This window comes from Orussus abietinus, unplaced genomic scaffold, assembly GCF_000612105.2.
Source record: "Orussus abietinus isolate OABI.00-Male unplaced genomic scaffold, Oabi_2.0 scaffold207, whole genome shotgun sequence".
NCBI classification, from domain to species: Eukaryota; Metazoa; Arthropoda; class Insecta; order Hymenoptera; family Orussidae; genus Orussus; species Orussus abietinus.
This window is the reverse complement of record NW_019394359.1, coordinates 140437-160862: the sequence shown is the minus strand read 5'-3', so window position 1 is coordinate 160862 and position 20426 is coordinate 140437. Positions and strand designations below refer to the sequence as shown.

Sequence of the window (20426 nt, the reverse complement as noted above, 5' to 3'; positions counted from 1 at the left end):
CGTCGTTTCAAACGAAGGGGAGCCGGCGTCGAGAGCCGTTAAAGCTCCGAAAGGACAGTGTACCGCGATATTTTCCCGCGTTCGGAGCTCCTGCAAAGGAGCGATCGAGAATCGGATTCTTCAGTTAACCGTCCGCGATTTCAAGCTCCAAGGTTCTCCCAGGAAAGTTTCGCTTCCCCGGCTCGAAAAGAGCTCCTGGTTCTCGGTTAAGGCGGCGCAAGTACTCGATAAGGATGTCCTTCTCCAAAGCCAGGATTCAACGGTTCAACGAGCTCGGAAGTAATTATACGTCCCTACCCTTACTTAACTAACCTCGAAATATCCATCGTTAAAAAATACCATGTTACATTTCGAGATATATAAATTTTCATACTCTTGGTAACCTCTCGACGTCGCTTCCCGGTTTTCGCCATAACCTTTAAAACGGATCATTCATCTCCTCGACATATTCTGAGGGCTTTTTAACGAGGATAGTTCTTTAGTTATTCTTCGTTTCTTTGGGAATGCAGAGGTGATTGATGTTTAATTGCAGTGAATATCGGAATTACTGGGCATTATTTGGTCGAGGTGGGGACATTTAAATATGTTGTCAAGCGACGGCATGGAAAATGGCGGGAGGCCGATCGATTCGTCCAGGGAGAGGGGGAGTTTTGAGTCCACCTGGTCATTGTCAGACCCTGTCGGGACGTCCCTTTTTGCGTCCCTTTTTACGCTTCTTGCATCAGTGGCAGCTGCTGGCCATTTACGCCTGCTTTTATGCCATGCTACGTAATGCGCCTCCTCCTGGCGAGGTCTCCCCTGTTATCTTTCCTTCCTCTCGCGTTCCGCTAGGCTTGCGGCTCGGTTCCGGCATTAGTTTTATCAGGAATTTGGCTTTTTCCGATCAGCTGTTCCGCGGGGTTGGATAGTGACGCGTCATTCGAAGTTATTTACATTATCAATTAAATACTTAAGGTGAGGTGAAATACGCCGAGGAACTTGATCGACATCGATAAAGATTTTTCTAAGTGCCTAGGTTGCTGTCGTTCGTTTTTATATCGACAGCTGGGTCGAATTATATCGGGTATTGAACTAAATGGCATACTCCACATGTCGTTTTCGTACAATAATTATAAAGAAATCGAAATAAAACTCCAGAAATCCTCTGGATTCATGCTTTCCGGGGCCCTAATTGACTCCAGAGGGACCCCCTGCGCCATCTGTGATTTTCAGGTCAACTAAATTTTCATTCCGAGACCTCGTATTTCCATCGTTTTAGCGTAGAAGCGCATAAAACCCTTTTTTTGCCTTTATCCCGTTCAAATGCGAGTTTCTCGATTACCAGAGCATTCTAAATTGTCGGAAAATTGTCCCGACCCTTTCGTTTCTCATATCGGAGCCTTCGATAATTGTATATTGATCGAAATATGAGAACGACGTCATTTTGGTTCTGGTCTGGGCTAAGTTAAAAAAATTTGTCCAAAAATTGAAATTTTGAATGCGTCAGGACAATTCTTAGATGATCACGAGTCATGTGTCAAAGTTTCAGACAGTTTGGCCCAATACCCTTAAAAAAAAGTGTTGTATTTGAATCGACTGATTTGAGGGGGGTTTCACTTCATCTTAAGGGAAGTATCTTACGTAACATTAGGTTTGTTCGTGTTGATTGCACTTTATGCACTCGAGGGTAACGAGGGTACTACACTTTTCTTGAAAAGTGCAGAAGGGTACCCAGTGAACACTGTTATATAACTGTTGGGTAAACGTTACGTGTTCAAAACTAACATGTTAAGTAGCATAAAAGTAACATGGAAGTTAGATATCAGTTATTATTTCCCTCTCAGTAAGGTAACATGTTATGTAACATGTTATATTAATGTTATATTAATGTTATATTATTGTTATAATTTCAGTTACCTTAAAATAATATTAATTTTTCATACATTTAATAAAAAAGATCACGCAATTTTATCCAAAATTATATAATTTTTTATTTTTTATTATTTTTTGGTACTTGACAGTAGTTAGATATTAAATGACAAATCAGACTTTCAATGAAATTATGTAATGATAAACTATCTGATTTTACTTAAAGACAATTAGGATTTCATTCGACTAGCAATGACCGATAATGTATATGCACATGTATATGCAATTTACTGGTTTTCTATGATTTTATTTGGTAAACTACTTTGTTACTTATTATTCGTCATAGACCTCGAAGAATGAGGAATTACCCAACCCTGGCCGTTGCATTCCGTCACATAATTTCAAATCATCTTTTATGATGAATGTAACTTTTTAAACTGCACGCAAGGTTTTAATATGATAGTTAATTATTCTGGGACATTTTTAAATAAAATTTGTATTGAAATTGTGGGAGAAGTTTTTTAGGATCTTTTTGTTTTTTTGGCCAATTGTCCTTTCCGTCGCTTCCTTTCGAGTTTGAATATCTCAATTCAACCTTATTTAATTAATGGGTTGCATTCTCTCACATCATTTTAAGTTATATTTTATGATTGATGTTACTATTCCAATTGCATTTAATGTTTCGATAACAATGATTAATTTCCTCAGATTGTTTAGAATTATAATTTCCAGTAGGATTCGTGTGAAAGTGTTTTTTAAGATGAAAATGTTCTCTGCAACAGGTGAAGCCCCACCACCAGGTGCATACGACCCCAAGTTTGACGTCAAAGTTAAAGGTGCTGTCCTGGAAAAGACAGAACGATTCCAGGAATCGAGAAGCGTGTCCAGCAGCAGCGTAGAATGTGTAACGTCAGTTTCCAGCAAGGGTACAACAAATGCGGTTCCTCATTCATTCAGAACGGTAAAGAATAGCGCCATTTGTTGATTTAATAAAAAACTAGTATCGCTTGTCAGGATATGCATGAATTAAAAATTGTTACTCTTTTATAGCCACAATTGCCACGAAAGAAGATACTTGTGAAGCCATTACCAGCGAGTTGTCCTAAAAAAAGTAAAGTGACCACTGGCACGCCTAAGGCAAAGTATGAAATCGAAAATGAACTGGCGGACCTCAAGGTGGAGTGTCTTAATAAGGACAAAACAATCGCTGAATATGAACGACACATCGATGAACTTAGAGAAGAGATACAGAAATTGGGAACGGAACTGGCTGAGGTTCAGTCGAAGCAGGCCGAAGTGGAGGAGCAACACAGCAGGGACATAGAAGCGATGGTGATTATTCTTTGTTTCTAAAATGTTCCAGGGTTTAAGGTGAAGTGAAACCCCCCTCACATCAGTCGATTCGAATAAGACTTTTTTTATAATTATTGTACGAAAACGACAGATGGAGTATGCCGTTTAGTACAATACTCAATATACTTCGACAGAAAGCTGTCAATATAAAAACGAATGTCGGCAACGTAGGTATTTATAAAAACCTCTTTTACCAACGTCGATCAAGAGACTCGACATGTTTCACTTCACCTTAATGGACTCCTTTTGATCATGCTATTCCTTTAACAAGACTGTGTGTTTATATCCTTGGTAATAAGTGAACAAATTTCAGGCGAGACTACAGCAGGAAGTACTCACCGATCACGATGAAAAACATTCCGCCGAGCTGGAACTACTTAGGGTCCAGTTAACGGAAGTGATGGAGAGCAAAGAACGCGAAGTCAATTTGCAGAAAGAAATTCAAAATGACCTGCGGTCTAAGATCGAGGAATTGACCGAGAGGACGACAAACATGGAGGAGGAGTTGAGAAAAAAGCAGGACGAAGAAATCGCCAAGATATTGCGCCGCTTGGAGCTGGACAGCCACGAGAATGAGAAAACCTTGCAGGAGGAGATCGTCGAATTGAGGAAAAGTAAAGAGCAGGTCGAGAGGGAGTTGACCGATCTCAGGCTGGACCATGAAAACGTCCTGAATGATTCCAGCAGGAAGGACAAGAGCTTGCAGGAGGAAATGGAAGAATTGAGGAAAAGCAGGGAGCAAGTCGAATTCGACTGGTCAGTTGTCAGATCGGAGCATGAAAAGGCGCTACATAGTTTTGAGGAAAGGGTAGGTACAACCGAGAACTCTCTTTACATGTTTTAACATACTTAGGCTTCACAACTGATATCCACTTTCATGAATAGTTAGCGATGAAAGACAGGGAAATCGAAGAGCTTAAGGACTCTTCGAGGCAGACCATCGAGGAAGAGACAAAACGCATTCAGGGTCACGCTAATATGCTTATCGAAAATGCAGAAGCTGTTACTCGCGAGACATTAGCTGCCTGTCGAGCCGAGTGTGAGGAACGCGTTAAACGGACGATCGCCGAAAGTGATGCAAAGGTTATTATTATTATTAATGTTTTAATATTATTTTAATATAGTCTGAGGAGTCATTTGACGAACAAATAAAATGACCATGCAATGATATGAAATTTTAGATAAGTACTATGGTGAGGGAGGCCAGAACCGCGGTGGAGGATGAGATGCGAACAGTCGCGGAAAGGTATAAATCTTGTTTAGAACGCGTGGAGTCCGAAAGAGCAATGCTCGACGAGAAGCTAACTCAAAAGGACGAAGAAGTTAACAAATTGTCGCAGGCTTTCGAAGAGTTGAAAAATTCAGCCGAGACACAGGTGAGTCAGGTGGTTTAAGGGGATGTGAATGTGGCATCCGAGAGGAGAGAGAGAGAGAGTGAAACTTTTCTCCGGACTGAGTATACCGAATCGTATCAAATTTTACAACGTGAATATGGAGGCTATAAGGAAGATACTGACATCCATAAAAATTTATTTTCAATAAAAAACATTTTTTATAAAAATCGATACACCCTGTTCGGAGAAAAGTTTCATAAACGAGACCTCTGTGTCGCAACTTTCACATCACCTTAAGGCGAAGTAAAACCCCCCTCAGATCAGTCGATTCGAATGAACAGAAGTTTGCAACAAATGTATACGGATTCACTTTTGAGACATCAAATTAGTAATTTTATTACAACCTTATGTACTAAAAGTGTATGAATTTTAAGAATTTCTTTAAAGAGTAGATATTTAGAAAAATCTTTCTTACCGACGTCGATCAAGTTCCTCGACGTGTTTCACTTCACCTTAACGAGTACCATCTCGTTACCGGTTTGCTTCAGGTTTGCAGAATTTAATTGCTTCTCTTTTTAGGAGAGCTTCAGCCAGAGTTTACAAGCGGAGCTCGATCGCGCGGAGACGGAACTCATGGATAAGAAAGAAGAGCTGAAAGCTCTGAAAGATCATATGCGGGGTGAGGCGGCTGCCATGGTTGCGAGGAGGAAGAGGTTTGAGATCGTCATGGCAGAGAACCAAGCATCCGTTGCAGCTCTTACCGATCGTCTCGCACAAAGTGACGCAGAAGTCGAGAGGTTGCAACGCGAGGTACAATGTGGAGAAGTCTGTATAAAAGAACACCGAGAATTGCTAAGCGCCCTGCGGGACAGTTCGAAAATGACGTACGATCAGATTCGTTCCCTGATGGACCAGTTAGATGTGAAGAGGGAATTGATGGACCAGGTGGACGCGAGCATTGCGGACTTCGAATCCATAAAGTCAATTTTCGAGGCGAAGATAGAGGGCTTGAAGGACATCGCCGCTAAGGAATTGACCCTGGTCCGTGAAGAGTGCGACAGGAAGACAAAGCTCAATGTTGCGGTAATTGAAATGTGTTTCGCTTCTATATGTGGCCATTAACGTGATATGAAAGGCGCTGAGGAATTTAATCGACGTCGATGAAATGAAATTCATCTATACCCCTTTTGGTGGGAATGCCATTCCGAATACTTAAGTGATAAGATATGCTGCCACTTCACCGACATTTATATTTATGTTGATGTCTTTTAACCTTTATTTATATTTTATATTTATGTTGATATCTTTTAACCTCTACATTGAGAACTATACGAAGTGAAGCGTTACTTATTTCATTTCGGTAAAGTAATGATAAAGAGATCGATGTTAAACTGTCGAAATCCAGGAATTCATTATTCTAACGACTGTTTAGGACCAACGGTGCCATCTGTGACGTTTAGCTGTAACTAAATTTTTGCTTTAAAAACATGTGTCAGTTCCGAGACAAGCTAGCATTCTCTTGCAATCGTTGGTGAAAATATTTTTCATATTTTCCCATCTGACTCTGTAATATTTCATTTCTATGATATTTTAAATTGTTTGAGTTAGGTCCTGAAACTTTTTATTTTCGATTCTAAGCGTTCAAGAAGCGTAAAATATTGAAAACGTGTACGGACCACGTCACGTTGGTTCTAGTCCATGATAAGTAAATAAATTTATTATAAAAAATGAAATTTCATGAGTTTCGGGACCTACTTTAGGGCCTCCATATTTACGTGGTAAAATTTAAAATGAATCGGTATCCTCATATCGGAGAATACTGTCACCGATATGACTTCTTAGATATATATAGGCTGACTCTTTCATATCACCTTAATCATCTGCAATATTTATGTTAATTGTGAAATTAATTGATATAATATTTTTGCAATAATCGAGATGTTCCCGTTTCAGTTGAAGGCACAGCTCGACGAGATGTCGACGAAATTGTCAGAGGCTCAGGAATTGCTTCTGAATTTGGAGGAGAAGTACGACTCACAGGTCGTGGAAATCGCTAAGCTGCAATTGGCTAATGAAAGGATGCAACAGGAGATTAAATTATTGTGCAAGGTGGCGAAGGACAACGAGGCTCTGTTCGAAGAACAAACGGATAGGCATACGGAGGAGAAGAACAAAGTATGCATTGAAAGGAAAAGCAAAGTAGTTGTTACTGATTTTCCTTGATTCCATAAATAAAGTGAATATTAATATCCCTCATTTTACAGCTGAAGGACAGTTTGAGTCAGTTAAAACTGAAAGTCGAGGAGTTGAAGAGAACGTTGAAGGAACGAGATGTATGTACATACCGACTATTTAAAAAAGGAGAAATATAATTTTTAATAACTGAATTTGGACTGAAATTTTGTGTGTTGCAGGAGGAAGTAAAGTCCCACGACGTAGATAAAATGCGCTTGTTAACTGTCCAAGCGGAACTGGCCAAGGTATCGAAGGAAAATGAACGACGGGAAAACGTAGAAGAGTACGTAGGACGAACCGTTAAATGCAAATGCAGAATATACATTTCACAGTTAACTAAATTATTGTCCATTCCGCAGGGAATATAGAATCCTGTCGGAGAATTACCAGAGACTGAAAGCCGAGTTCGAGGACGTCGCGACGAAATACTCCGAGATTCTCGGCCATCACAATCACAAGCAACGAATAAAGCACATCTCGCAACTTAAGGAGAAGATCTGTCGATTGGAGCAGGTTTGTTCGTTCGTTATTTCCTTAAAAGGATATGAACGCTAAAACATTTAATCGAGGTCGATAGAATAAAATTCATCTATACCTTTTTTGGGGGGAATGCCGTTTTGAATCGTCTCTTAAGGTGAAGTGAAACCCCCTTCAAATCAGTCGATTCGAATACAACACTTTTTTTTTAAGGGTATTAGACCAAACTGTCCGAAACATTGACACATCACTCCTGATCATTTAAGAATTGTCCTGACACATTCAATACTTAGATTTTTGGACATTTTTTAACTCAGCCCAGACCAGAAACAAAATGCCGTCGAGCTCTCATATTTCGATCAGTATACAATTATCGAAGGCTCTGATATGAGAAACGAAAGGGTCAGAACAATTTTACAACAATTTAGAACACTCTGGTAGTCGATAAACTCGCATTTGAACGGAATAAAGGCAAAAAAAGGGTTGTATGCGCTTCTATGCTAAAACGATGGTAATACGAGGTCTCGGAGTGAAAATTTAATTGACCTGGAAATCACAGATGGCGCAGGGGGTCCCTCTGCAGTCAATTAGGGGCCTAGAAAGCATGAATCCAGAAGATTTCTGGAGTTTTACTTCGATTTCTTGATATTTATTGTACGAAAACGACAGGTGGAGTATGCCATTTGGTACAATATCCAATATAATTTGATACAGCTGTCGATATAAAAACGAATGTCGGCAACGTAGGCATTTAGAAAAATCTTTATCGACGTCGATCAAGTTCCTCGACGTATTTCACTTCACCTTAAGTTCTGAGGTAGAGCGAGGAACAAGGGTCGGTAATCCAGTCTTCCACCTTCCAGGAGGTGGAGTCAAGGAACGTGATCATAGACCATCAGCAAAAGTCTATTGACAAGCTGAAAGAAGACAAGCGGTTGCAGTCCAAGGGCAAGGAAAACCGCCTCGTGGCGAAAAGCGCGCACACGACGCCCGTCTCATCGCCGCTGAAGCCAGCGACGCCATTACGCGAACGGAACGAATAGTAGTTAGTTAATTAGATGTCCTTCAATATGGAAAGAAAGAGCCGGAGAATATCGTAGATGTAAATTAATCAGAGCCGGAGAAAGGTAGCCGTCATATGTGCCCATAATTATGAAAGTGGTCTAAGTCAAAATTAAAAAAAAAAATGAGTTTATCAGTTATTTTACGCCATATTATTTCGAACGAAATTCAATGCAATTTCGAAACAAAAAATATATGACTTAGACCACTTTCATAATTATGGGCACATATATCCTCCATCTACACCGTTCTACCTGGCGAAGCCAATCCCGAAGAATATCCGTAAGAACGGTCATATACTTAATCATCCCTCATTGTTATCGAAAGTCTTCACGACGTTGTGTTATTAAGGTTTGACCACATCATGCATCATAAGATAATTTTGTTAACGTAGGATACGAAAGAGCGAATTACGCCAACAATTTAACGCGTTAAGATATTTTTTTTACATTTTTCGAATACTTAGCTACTGGCGTAGAGATTCCCGATAGTTTAACCGTAGGTAGTTAAGTTTCTCTTAAATCGTTGGCGTAACTTATATTAATGTCGTTACCCGCCACGTCGTGGATACAATTACTGGTAGTTGTAATAAATGCGATATATATATATATATATTCTTTTTTTCGTAGATCTTTGCCATGTATTAGAGGAGTTTAAGGGGCGAGAGACGGAGATGAAGTGGGAGGTTGTGAACGGTTTTGCCGGCACGTTATTTCCGAGGTCTCGAGCTGGGTCGCGGGAACGGAGTCGTCGGATTCCTCGAACATCTACCCCGGAATCTGGGCTGATCCTTGTACCGGCGGAGCCGCCAAGCGTTTTCCGTGCGGCCGTTCGTGGCGCTTTTTCACCTGGAACCTGTCGTCTTCCTCCCGATCCCGGTCCTGGACCTGTAGGCGCCCAGATAGAAATCCATGATCATATAACAAGGAAAATCAATTTACAAACAATTTGCAGACCATTTGTTGGATGAAATGTCTGTGATCTGACAATTTATAACACTCTGGTAATCGATAAACTCCCATTTGAACGGAATAAAGGCAAAAAAGGGTTGTATGCGCTCTATGCTAAAACGATGGTAATACGAGGTCCCGGAGTGTAAATTTAATTGACCTGGAAATCACAGATGGCGCAGGGGGTCCCTCTGCAGTCAATCAGGGACCCAGAAAGCATGAATCTAGGGGATTCTGGAGTTTTACTTCGATTTCTTTATAATTATTGTACCAAAACGACAGGTGGAGTATGCCATTTAGTAAATTACCCAATATAATTCGACCCAGCTGTCAATATAAAAACGAACGTCGGCAACGTATGTATTTAGGAAAATGTTCTTTACCGACATCGATCATGTTCCTTAACGTGTTTCACTTCACCTTAAAACTCTAATTCTTTCGCAGAATGGCCAGAAGAAAGCGTGTGGACCTGGACGAAGAGAAGTTTTATAAATATGTTAACATTCCGATATATGGAATAAACCTTTGGTATCACCTTAAACTCTGGACCTGGACGAAGGGAAGTTTCATGAATATGTTGACGTTTCGATATATGGAATGACCCTTTGATATCACCTTAAAACTCTGGACCTGGATGAAGGGAAGTTTCCTAAATATGCTGACGTTCCTATATATAAAATGACCCTTTGGTACTACCTTAAAACTCTAATTCTTCCGCAGAATAGCCAGAAGAACGCGGGCGGATCTGGACGAAGGGAAGTTTCATAAACATTAAGAAGTTCTGATACATAGAATGACCCTTTGGTACCACCTTAAACCTCTAATTCTTCCGCAGAATAGCGAGAAGAACGCGGGCGGACCTGGACGACGGGAAGTTTCATAAACATTTAAACGTTCCGATATATAGAACGACCCTTTGGCACCACCTTAAACTTCTAATTCTTCCGCAGAAAGGCCAGAAGAACGCGGGCGGACCTCGATGAAGGGGAGTTTCATAAACATTTAGACGTTCCGATATATAGAACGACCCTTTGGTATCACCTTAAACCTCCAATTCCTCCGCAGAATAGCCAGAAGAACGCGGGCGGACCTGGACGAAGGGGAGTTTTACAAATATGTTGACGTTCCGATATATCGAATGACCATTTGATATCACCTTAAAACTCTGGACCTGGACGAAGGGAAGTTTCATAAACATTTAGACGTTCCGATACATAGGATGACCATTTGGTACCACCTTAAACCTCTAATTCTTCCGCAGAATAGCCAGAATGAAGCGTGTGGACCCGGACGAAGAGAAGTTTTATAAATATGTTGACGTTCCGATATATAGAACGACTCTTTGGTATCACCTTAAACCTCTAATTTCTCCGCAGAATGGCCAGAAGAACGCGGGCGGACCTCGACGAAGGGAAGTTTCATAAACATTTAGACGTTCCGATACATAGAACGACCCTATGACACCACCTTAAACCTCTAATTCTTACGCAGAATGGCCAGAAGAACGCGGGCGGACCTCGACGAAGGGGAGTCCCGGTCAGACCGAGGAGGGACGGAGCGGCCAGCGCGGAAATACCTTGCAGCATACGAAGCCGTCCCGATGAGACGCACCGACACACGCGGAAGTTTACGACACGTCGCGTGTGTCGTTACCGATGCATTCCAGAACCGCGCCCCTTCTCGCTTCCGTCCTCGCCCTCGGATGCGCCGGCGAAATAAAGCGGAGAGCCTCCTCCCCGTCGCGGAATCCTATTCCGTGGGGGCAGGAGGAGAGGAGGCGCATAAAGCGCCTCGGCGGATCGGAGGTGGCCGGGTCATAATTTGAGATTCAGAGTGGCGGGTCCGTGGGTGAGCGAGACGGGATTCCTGGCAAGGAGGAAGCGCGTGGAATTCCTCGAGCGGGCCGTCCCCTCCGCTCGCGCGGCGTCTCCGCACCGCGCCGCACCGCACCGCTCCCCTTTGGGCCCGCTGGAAGGGACGCGTCTTTGGATTTAGTCGGGAGCCACGCGGTGGTCGCTGTACATTCCTCCCAAGACCCGCGGACGGCGTCTTTCCAAACCCTCTTCGGGCCGCGACCCGAGAGATTGATATATGTGCCCATAATTATGAAAGTGGTCTAAGTCATATATTTTTTCTTTCGTTGATTTTTTGCGAATTAGATTGAATTAATTTAGTTTGAAATAATGTGGCGTGAAATAACTGGTAAACTCATTTTTTTTTTCAATTTTGACTTAGACCACCTTCATCATTATGGGCACATATCTCGAGTCGGCGACCTGGAGCTCCATTTTTTATGTCCTTGATGGACGCCTAGATGGACGGCGACGACGTCGGAGTCGAACCCCACGGCCAGACCGCGACTTGGTATCGATTGCCGGCCGAAATAAACCTTTCGCGGGACTATTATAAACCCCGATCGGAGCGATTATGCGGTTATTTTCAGGTGGACCGAATCGATTCGTCTGGCGGATAACCCGGCCGTCGGGACGCCCGGCGAAGGTCGTCGTCCGGGACAGGAAGGTGACGGTTTAGACGGTGGAGGGATGGATGCTCGGTCCAGGTGCATTTGCATATATTTTCTGGATTACCTGGCTTCCTGTTTTTCTTAAGTAGCGAAATACTCGGTAGAGCTTCGCGCCAAATGTATATATGTATATTCTGAGATCGTTTAATTTTTAGGCTTTGTCATCGATTGCGGTATACAGAAGGAAGAGGTCTCCAAATATGAAACGACGGATGTTGGGTTCAGATGCACTTGCAGCTTTTGTTCCCTGGAAGAATTTGCACTTCATCTCTAAGTATGCATGACTACTCCGTAGTACCTAAAGTGTCCCCAAAAGCGAGATTTGAGATTGTACAATTTATAGACTTTGTAAATAGTCATTGATTGCGGTCCACGGAAGGAAGAGGTCTCCAAATATGAAACGACGGATGTTGGGTCCAGATGCACTTGCAGCTTCTATTCCCTGGAAGAATTGGCATTTCATCTCTAAGTATACATAACTACTTCATAGTACCTAAAGTGACCCCAAAAGCGAGATTTGAGATTGTACAATTTATAGGCTTTGTAAATAGTCATTGATTGCGGTCCACAGAAGGAAGAAGTCTTCAAATATGAAACGACAGATGTTGGGTCCAGATGCAATTGCAGCTTTCGTTCCCTGGAAGAATTGGCGTTCCATCTCTAAGTATACATAACTACTCCATGATACCCAAAGTGACCCCAAAGCGAGATTTGAGATTGTACAATTCATAGGCTTTGTAAATAGTCATAGATTGCGGTCCACGGAAGGAAGAGGTCTCCAAATATGAAACGACGGATGTTGGGTCCAGATGCACTTGCAGCTTCTATTCCCTGGAAGAATTGGCGTTCCATCTCTAAGTATACATAACTACTCCATAGTACCTAAAGTGTCCCCAAAAGCGAGATTTGAGATTGTACAATTTATAAGCTTTGTAAATGGTCGTCGGTGCGGTCCACGGAAGGAAACGTGCCCAAATATGGGACGACGGATGTTGGGTCCAGACGCACCTGTACCTTTCGTTCCCTCGAAGACCTGGCGTCCTACCTCTAAGTACCCAGATCTCTTTTATACCATTCAAATTGCTATTACGGAGAGCGAGATTTGTGATTGTAAAATTTTTAGGCTTAGTAAATGGTCATCAATCGCGGACCACGGAAGGAAATGTCCCCAAATACGGAACGATGGATATTGGGCCGAGATGCACCTGCACCTTCTGTTCTCTGGAAGACCTGGCCTCCCACCTCTAAGTACCCAGATCTCCTTTATACCATTTAAATTGCTATCACGAAGAGCGAGATCTGTGATTGGTAAAATTTCTAGGCTTAGTAAATGGTCATCAATCGCGGACCACGGAAGGAAATCTCCCCAAATACGGAACGACGGATATTGGGCCGAGATGCATCTGCACCTTCCGTACCCTAGAAGCCCTGACATCCCACCTCTAAGTATCAAAACCTCCTTCATAACATCCGAATTGCTATCACGAATTGCGAGATCTGCAAGATTGCCCCCAACAGTGAGTTCTAGGCTCGTAAAATTTTTAGGCTCGGCAGTTATCCGACCCGGGCCCCGAGGGTCCCCTCACCAAGGAGCACATAGGTGTGCCCCGGGTGTGGGGAAGGCAGGGCACGAGAGAGGGCACGCCGCACACCGACACGCGGCCCGGGTGTCCCGCAAGTGTATCGTCGAGTACGTAACAGGAAGTAACGCTCCATGAATATTAACGAGCCGTTGCCCCGAGGCCGAGAGCTCGCGGACAAGGAAAGCGTTTACGGCGCGGGGGCCGGGGGTCGTTCCTGAAGAGGTTCCCGAGGAGGTTCCCGAGGCGCCACGCCCTGGCGCGCACTTCGGATCGCGGCGCGACGCGCGCCATCGCCGAGTCCGAGCACGCGGCGAGCGCTCTTGTAATACTTGGAACAGGACGACCCTCTTGGCATACGGTTAGCGTATTAGGAGCGATACCGAGCCGTGGCAAATGCAAAGCCGACCCGGTGGACGGCGTGAGACCACCGAACGCGAGGCCGGAGACCCGAAGCCCTGAATCCGGTAAGCTCGGAAGAGGAATCGATGTCCGGTGAATCGCGACACCCGGGGCTCTATTACGCAAAGCAAATTGAGCGAAAATGTGAAAAACGGGCGCCTCACGTTATTACGGTACGCTTTTGTTTGTGAAATTTAGTGGCGAAACGCCCTGGGCGTTTATTACGTATTTTTCAGGAGAGCGCTCACCTCTCGCACTTTCATCTCACGTGGGTTTATTCCCCGAATTATGTCTTCGCTGTATGCGAGGTCTTTGCTGTGTGAAAGAACGAGATCACTAGCACTTCCGGTGTAGTGATGTTGCAAATGAAGGTATATACCTTGTAAATCGGGAATTAGTTTATAAGTAATGAATTATTTAAAAGTTGTGAAGAGGACTCGGGTCTATCTATAGTTTTTAAATATGTATCACATTCGTATTTACATGTACTAGGATTAGAAGGTCTACGATATAATTATTTTATCGCGTCATGTAAGCATGAATTATTTAACAGTTTTCAATGTTTAATAATGTAATGTAACCTCGCGATAACGAAAACTAACCTGTATGTACTGGTAAATTCTCTTTCTTCTGACGAAAATGGGTATGAGGCGTCATGTAATTCGCTTCTTCTTCTAATAAGGTTATTATTACGTCCCCGGATATGATTGTTGCCGAAAATCAAAACACCCAGGTTCTCCACTTTGAATTTCGGTATTTCAATCCGTGGAAGGTGGCGTTCACGGTGTTTATTTTTCAATCTTTTCTTGTATGCTTTAGTATTTCGCTTAAAAATTTGTGTCGAGCCAGTTCATATGAATGGTCTCGCATTTTCACTACCAAAAATGTTCCGTAATACCGTGAGATACTCATTTTTTGCCTTTTCGCTCAATTTGCTTTACGTAATAGATATCCTGGTGGTATGTTATTCAGAAGATACATTAATATCATATAACGTCGAAATATCACCCTTCGGTAACATTGTTACTAACTTATTAGCATTGCAGGTATATAACATTAACATAACATATAACATGCTCCCGATATGTTACGTATACGTTACATTATTCTTTTTACAACAGTGTTATATATCTGCGGGGGAAATAGATCAACAAATCTCCATTCTATATTACATGTATGTTACATTACACGTTACAAACGTTATGTAACTTATACATTATTGTCGCGTTACCGTGATTGTTGGGACCCGACTTCGATATTTTTAAAATAAGCCCCGCTTTTTATCAATGCTCTATATTTCCGCCGTTACATAATGTATATTGCGAACATGTACAACGACCGGGAGCATCCATGCTCCGTTTGCGATTTGGAGTAGGAACTCTCGCAAGGGAGTCTCGGTGGAGACGTTCACCGAGAGAAAGCGAGCGCGCCTGCGCGGTTGCGTCAACGGAGCGACGCGAGGACTCAGGTCGGGTCGGGTCGTCGAGCCACGGAGACGACGACCCGACCTTTCGGCCGCGCCTTGGAGGACGCTCGGTCGGGTCGCGCGCCGGCAGGCGGCTCACGCGCTGCACGTATCCCGATGTACAAGCACCGTACAGCTTGGCTGGTGGCCTGTTAAGAATACCAATCGGTTATCGTTATCACCAGTGGGGCCCGGAGGTGCCTCGGGACGTCCTCGGGCGCGTTACCCTTCCTCGCGCATCCCGATGCCGCGCACGGAGTCGGCGCGTTACGCGGAACGTCGCCGCGGACGAGCCAACGGGACTCGGTTTCGAGGAAAAATCCGGCCCAGAGGCGACGCTCTTAGAGTCAGGATGATAAAACTCGATCCCAGGGTAATGGTGGATTCGAGGGGAAATATATTAAGCGCTGCGATCTGGAGGCTGAAGTTTAGGGTTAAGTGAAACCCCCTTCAAATCAGTCAAGTCGAATCAACACTTTTTTTTTTAAGGGTATTAGACCAAACTGTCCGAAACTTTGATACATCACTTCTGATCATCTAAGAATTGTCGTGACACATTGAAAATTTGGATTTTTGGAAAAAATTTTTTAACTCAGTCCATGCCAGAACCAAAATGGCGGCGCGCTCTCACATTTCAATCGGTATACAATTATTGAAGGCTGTAATATGAGGAACGAAAGGATCAGGATAATTTGACGACAATTTAGAACACTCTGGTAATCGATAAACTCGCATTTGAACGGGATAAAGGCAAGAAGAGTGTTGTATGCGCTTCTATGCCAAAACGATGGGAATACGAGGTCTCGGAGTGAAAGTTTAATTGACATGGAAATCACAGATGGCGCAGGGGGTCCCTCTGCAGTCAATTAGGGCCCCAGAAAGCATGAATTCAGATGATTTCTGGAGTTTTACTTCGATTTCTTTATAATTATTGTACGAAAACGACAGGTGGAGTATGCCATTTGGTGCAATACCCAATATAATTCGACCCAGCTGTCAGTATAAAAACCAACGTCGGCAACGGATTTTTCTAAACATCCACGTTGCCGACGTTCGTTTTTATATTGACAGCTCAGTCAAATTATATTGGGTATTCTACTAAATGGCATACTTCATCCGTCGCTTTCGTACAATAATTATAAAGAAATCAAAGTAAAACTCCTGAAATCCTCTGGATTCATGGTGTCCGAGGTCCTAATTGACTGCAGAGGGACCCCCTGCGCCATCTGTGATTTCCAGGTCAATTCAATTTTCACTCCGAAACCTCGTACTCCCATCGTTTTAGGATAGAAGCGCATAAGACACTTTGTTGATATTACATCTACTCCCTTCACGCCCTGTCAGAAATGTTGGGAGCCAAGTTTCCCAAGTTCCAATATGGCGGATGCAGGTTCTAAGACTGGAGTCCCGGGTCGGTCCTCGTTAGACGCCCCAGGACCGCGGTAGAGAATAAATATCCGTTATATTAAGATTTTCACATACGTTATAGCAAAATTTTAATATACATTATATTAAAATTGTAGATTTTATATGCTAATTTAGGGTGCACCATACTTCGCCGTTCCTTTAGATACCGTGGGGAGGGGAATCGCGCTTTTTAGATGAGGTCGTTTTATAATACAGTAAAAAACGTTTACAAATGTGTCCATAACTATGAAAGTGGTCTGTCATTTTTTTTTTGTTTCGAAAGTACATTGAATTAATTTAGTGTAAAATAATGTGGCGTGAAATAACTGATAAACTCATTTTTTTTTTCAATTTTGACTTAGACCACTTTCATAATTATGGGCACAAATCTCGTATCGTTTTTGTATGTAATGTTATTTGAACGATAAGAATTTCCTTTCAACTGCCCAGGATATTACATCTACCCCCTTCACGCCCTGTCGGAAAAGTTGGGAGCCAAGTTTCCCAAGTTCCAACATGGCGGAGGCGGGTTCTAAGACCGGAGTCCCGGGTCGGTCCTCGTTAGACGCCCCAGGACCGCGGTAGGGAATAAATATCCCGGGCGCATTTTTCCTCCCCGCGGCTCGCCGAGATTAATCTCCGGCCGGCGCTTCCTACCCGGCTGGATATTACGTTATAGGGATTAATTGGCGAAAAAGGAGCTCCTCGAGGAGCGGCGGCCCGATTCCCACGCGCCGAGAGGCGGGTCCCGCTAGGACTCCTCGCGGGGACCGCCGGTCGGCGACGATCGATCTAATTGATTCCCCGGCCGGACCCGTCGACTCGGCGACTCCGCCACGCGGAAAGAGGGACGCGTCTTTCCGCTCCCCGACACGTGGCGGCTTCCTCCCGCGAATTTATTAACCTTTTCCCTACGAGGATGGGCTCGTAGAAGCACTGCCTCGGTGATGGGCAATCCCTACGAAGACGCCCTTAAATATCACTGCCGAGAAAACGTATCTTTTAACGCCTAGGGACGTGAGGGACGTAAATTTGATAAAAAGACATTTTTTATAAAAAATTAAGATCCCCTTAACACATCAAAATTATATATTTAAAATCAAATTCACGCGTTTTGCTCCCATAATGAAATAGCGGAACGAAAATATTAGAAAAATCTCTCTCTTTTTTTTTTTTTTGATACCAAATGAAGTGTCCGACAATAGTCGTGAAGTAGAAAATGCATTCTTATAATATTAACAAGTTAAAAAATATAATTTCCTTATGTTTATAAATTATTGGAACCAAATATGTCATTGAGATTTTCAAGAAATATTTCAAATATCTTCGAATGAAATCCATAAGAAATCTTAAAGAATTTGTCGCTTGAGATATTTAGCAAAGCTCACGAAGAAATATTTAGAAATTATTTTATGCTACTAGGGGATGTTTATCCGCGGATCTAGGAGCGCTTTGTCTCCAATCGTCTTTATGGCATTTCCGTAATATCTGTCTTATCAATTCAAGATGAAAAGCAGCTATAGAATTATCTTTGGGTGGTTTGTATTTATGTAAACGATAAGAATTCCAAACGGCAATGTCTAACGAATGAAAGAAATACTTCTTAGCGAGCGTCGGGCCTTGGGTGACTATAGTCAATTTTAGGAGCGAAAGGGTTAATTAAGTCTCGATCGATCGCGAAGACTTTGCACCGAATCGCGACGCCTCGGTCGACCTGCTCGAATCGGGTTTTCCGCGACCAACGGGACTCCTGGCGCACCTCCTTGGCCCCCGCGTCCTCCGCGCAATGTATGTACATCCGCCGTACCTCTTCATGGACATCATCCTCCACGTCGCGGGAGCTCGTTCAGGGATCGATGGATCGCCGCGATGAGAGGGACCGGGAGGGGAGTAGCGTGACCCGCGGGACCCGACTTCGCCGGTCCGTTAGATCCCTGGGGAAGGGAATCGCGCTTTTTAGATGATTTCGTTTTATAACACATGATGGCTTGGTTTATAATATTGGAAAAAATGTTTATAAGTGTCGTATCGTTTTTATATACAATGATAAGAATTAAATTATACATTTTATATGCTGATTAATGGTGCTCCGTATCTCGTCGTTCGGTTGGATATCGAGGGGAAGGGAATCGCGCTTTTTAGATGTTTTTGTTTTTTAACACATGATGGCTTGGTTTATAATACTGGAAAAAATGTTTATAAGCCTCGTATCATTTTTATATACAATGATAAAATTGAAATTATACATTTTATATGCTGATTAATGGTGCTTCGTATTTCGCCGTTCAGTTGGATATCGAGGGGAAGGGAATCGCGCTTTTTAGATGATTTCGTTTTATAACACATGATGGCTTGGTTTATAATATTGGAAAAAATTTGTATAAGCCTCGTATCATTTTTGTATATAATGATAAAAATGAAATTATACATNAAATTATACATTTTATATGCTGATTAATGGTGCTTCGTATTTCGCCGTTCAGTTGGATATCGAGGGGAAGGGAATCGCGCTTTTTAGATGATTTCGTTTTATAACACATGATGGCTTGGTTTATAATATTGGAAAAAATTTGTATAAGCCTCGTATCATTTTTGTATATAATGATAAAAATGAAATTATACATTTTATATGATGATTAATGGTGTTCCGTATCTCGTCGTTCGGTTGGATATCGGGGGGAAGGGAAACGCGCTTTTTAGATGATTTCGTTTTATAACGCATGATGTCTTGGTTTATAATATTGGAAAAAATGTTTATAAGTGTCGTATCGTTTTTATATACAATGATAAAATTGAAATTATACATTTTATATGATGATTAAAGGCGCTCTGTATCTCGTCGTTCGGTTAGATATCGTGGGGAAGGGAATCGCGCTTTCTATAATACATCAATCACCCTTTCTATATCATAAGTGTAAAATGGCGGTCAAGATCCATGGATCCATCCGGGATTCGATCCGATACCTAAAATTTTACCCATCACAACCTCCTCTTATCGGTAGCTTATCGATGCGTGATCGATCACATCTCCTAGATTATCAGATCCTATCCTAGATCCCACGGGGTAGCGTCCCCGTAGATCGCGCAGCTATCCCAATTTGTACATCACAAGGGTAAAATCATACTTTCTACATCATAAGTGTAAAATGGCGGTCGAGATCCATGGATTCCCCTGGAACTCGATCCTATACTTAAAATTTCACCCATCACAACCTCCTCTTACCGGTAGCTTATCGATCACATCTCCTAGATCATCGGATCCTATCCTAGATCCCACGGGGTAGCGTCCCCGTAGATCGCGCAACTATCCCAATTTGTACATCACGAGGGTAAAATCATCCTTTCTACTCCATAAGCGTAATAAAATAGCGGCCAGGATCCCCGGATCCTCCCGGGACTCGACCCGGTACCCGGGCCCTCGTCTCTCGCAACCTCCGCCTCGTAAGTGTGCCTCGGAGATGGCTATCGAGACCCCGCGGACGCGGGGAAGGTGGCGGCGCGTAGGTAGCTTCCGCGTAGGGAGCACCCGTGGCAAATGGCAACCGGTCGGTCGGCCAAGTATCGTCCTGGGCGGCCGGCCGATCCGCGTCCGGGCGGCGTCTATACTTCCGCGGCCCCAAGGCGGAACGGGAGAGGGGACCGCGAGTGCCGGAGGAAAGCGGCTCCGACGAATCTAGCCTCGCTTCGCTCTTTCTCTCTCTTCTTGATCTCTCCTTCTCCGTTTTGGTCTCTATATTCCCGTTTGTCTCTCTCCTGGAGTCTTTTGGACTTTCCTTTTCTCTCGGTCTC

At 43.2% G+C, this 20426-nt stretch overlaps 1 protein-coding gene across 1 annotated transcript; it reads left to right on the top strand.

Moving 5' to 3' along the window:
• The first annotated feature begins 33 nt into the window (after positions 1 to 33).
• On the top strand, positions 34 to 8919 carry LOC105700738 (hyaluronan mediated motility receptor). Its single transcript, XM_012426887.2, has 12 exons — positions 34 to 279; positions 2631 to 2809; positions 2899 to 3180; positions 3515 to 4009; positions 4087 to 4284; positions 4383 to 4577; positions 5115 to 5618; positions 6489 to 6710; positions 6800 to 6868; positions 6950 to 7053; positions 7130 to 7283; positions 8111 to 8919. The coding sequence occupies exons 1-12, from the start codon at positions 234 to 236 to the stop codon at positions 8288 to 8290; spliced, it is 2628 nt and encodes an 875-aa protein (XP_012282310.1). The 5' UTR covers positions 34 to 233; the 3' UTR covers positions 8291 to 8919.
• The last annotated feature ends 11507 nt before the right edge of the window (positions 8920 to 20426 follow it).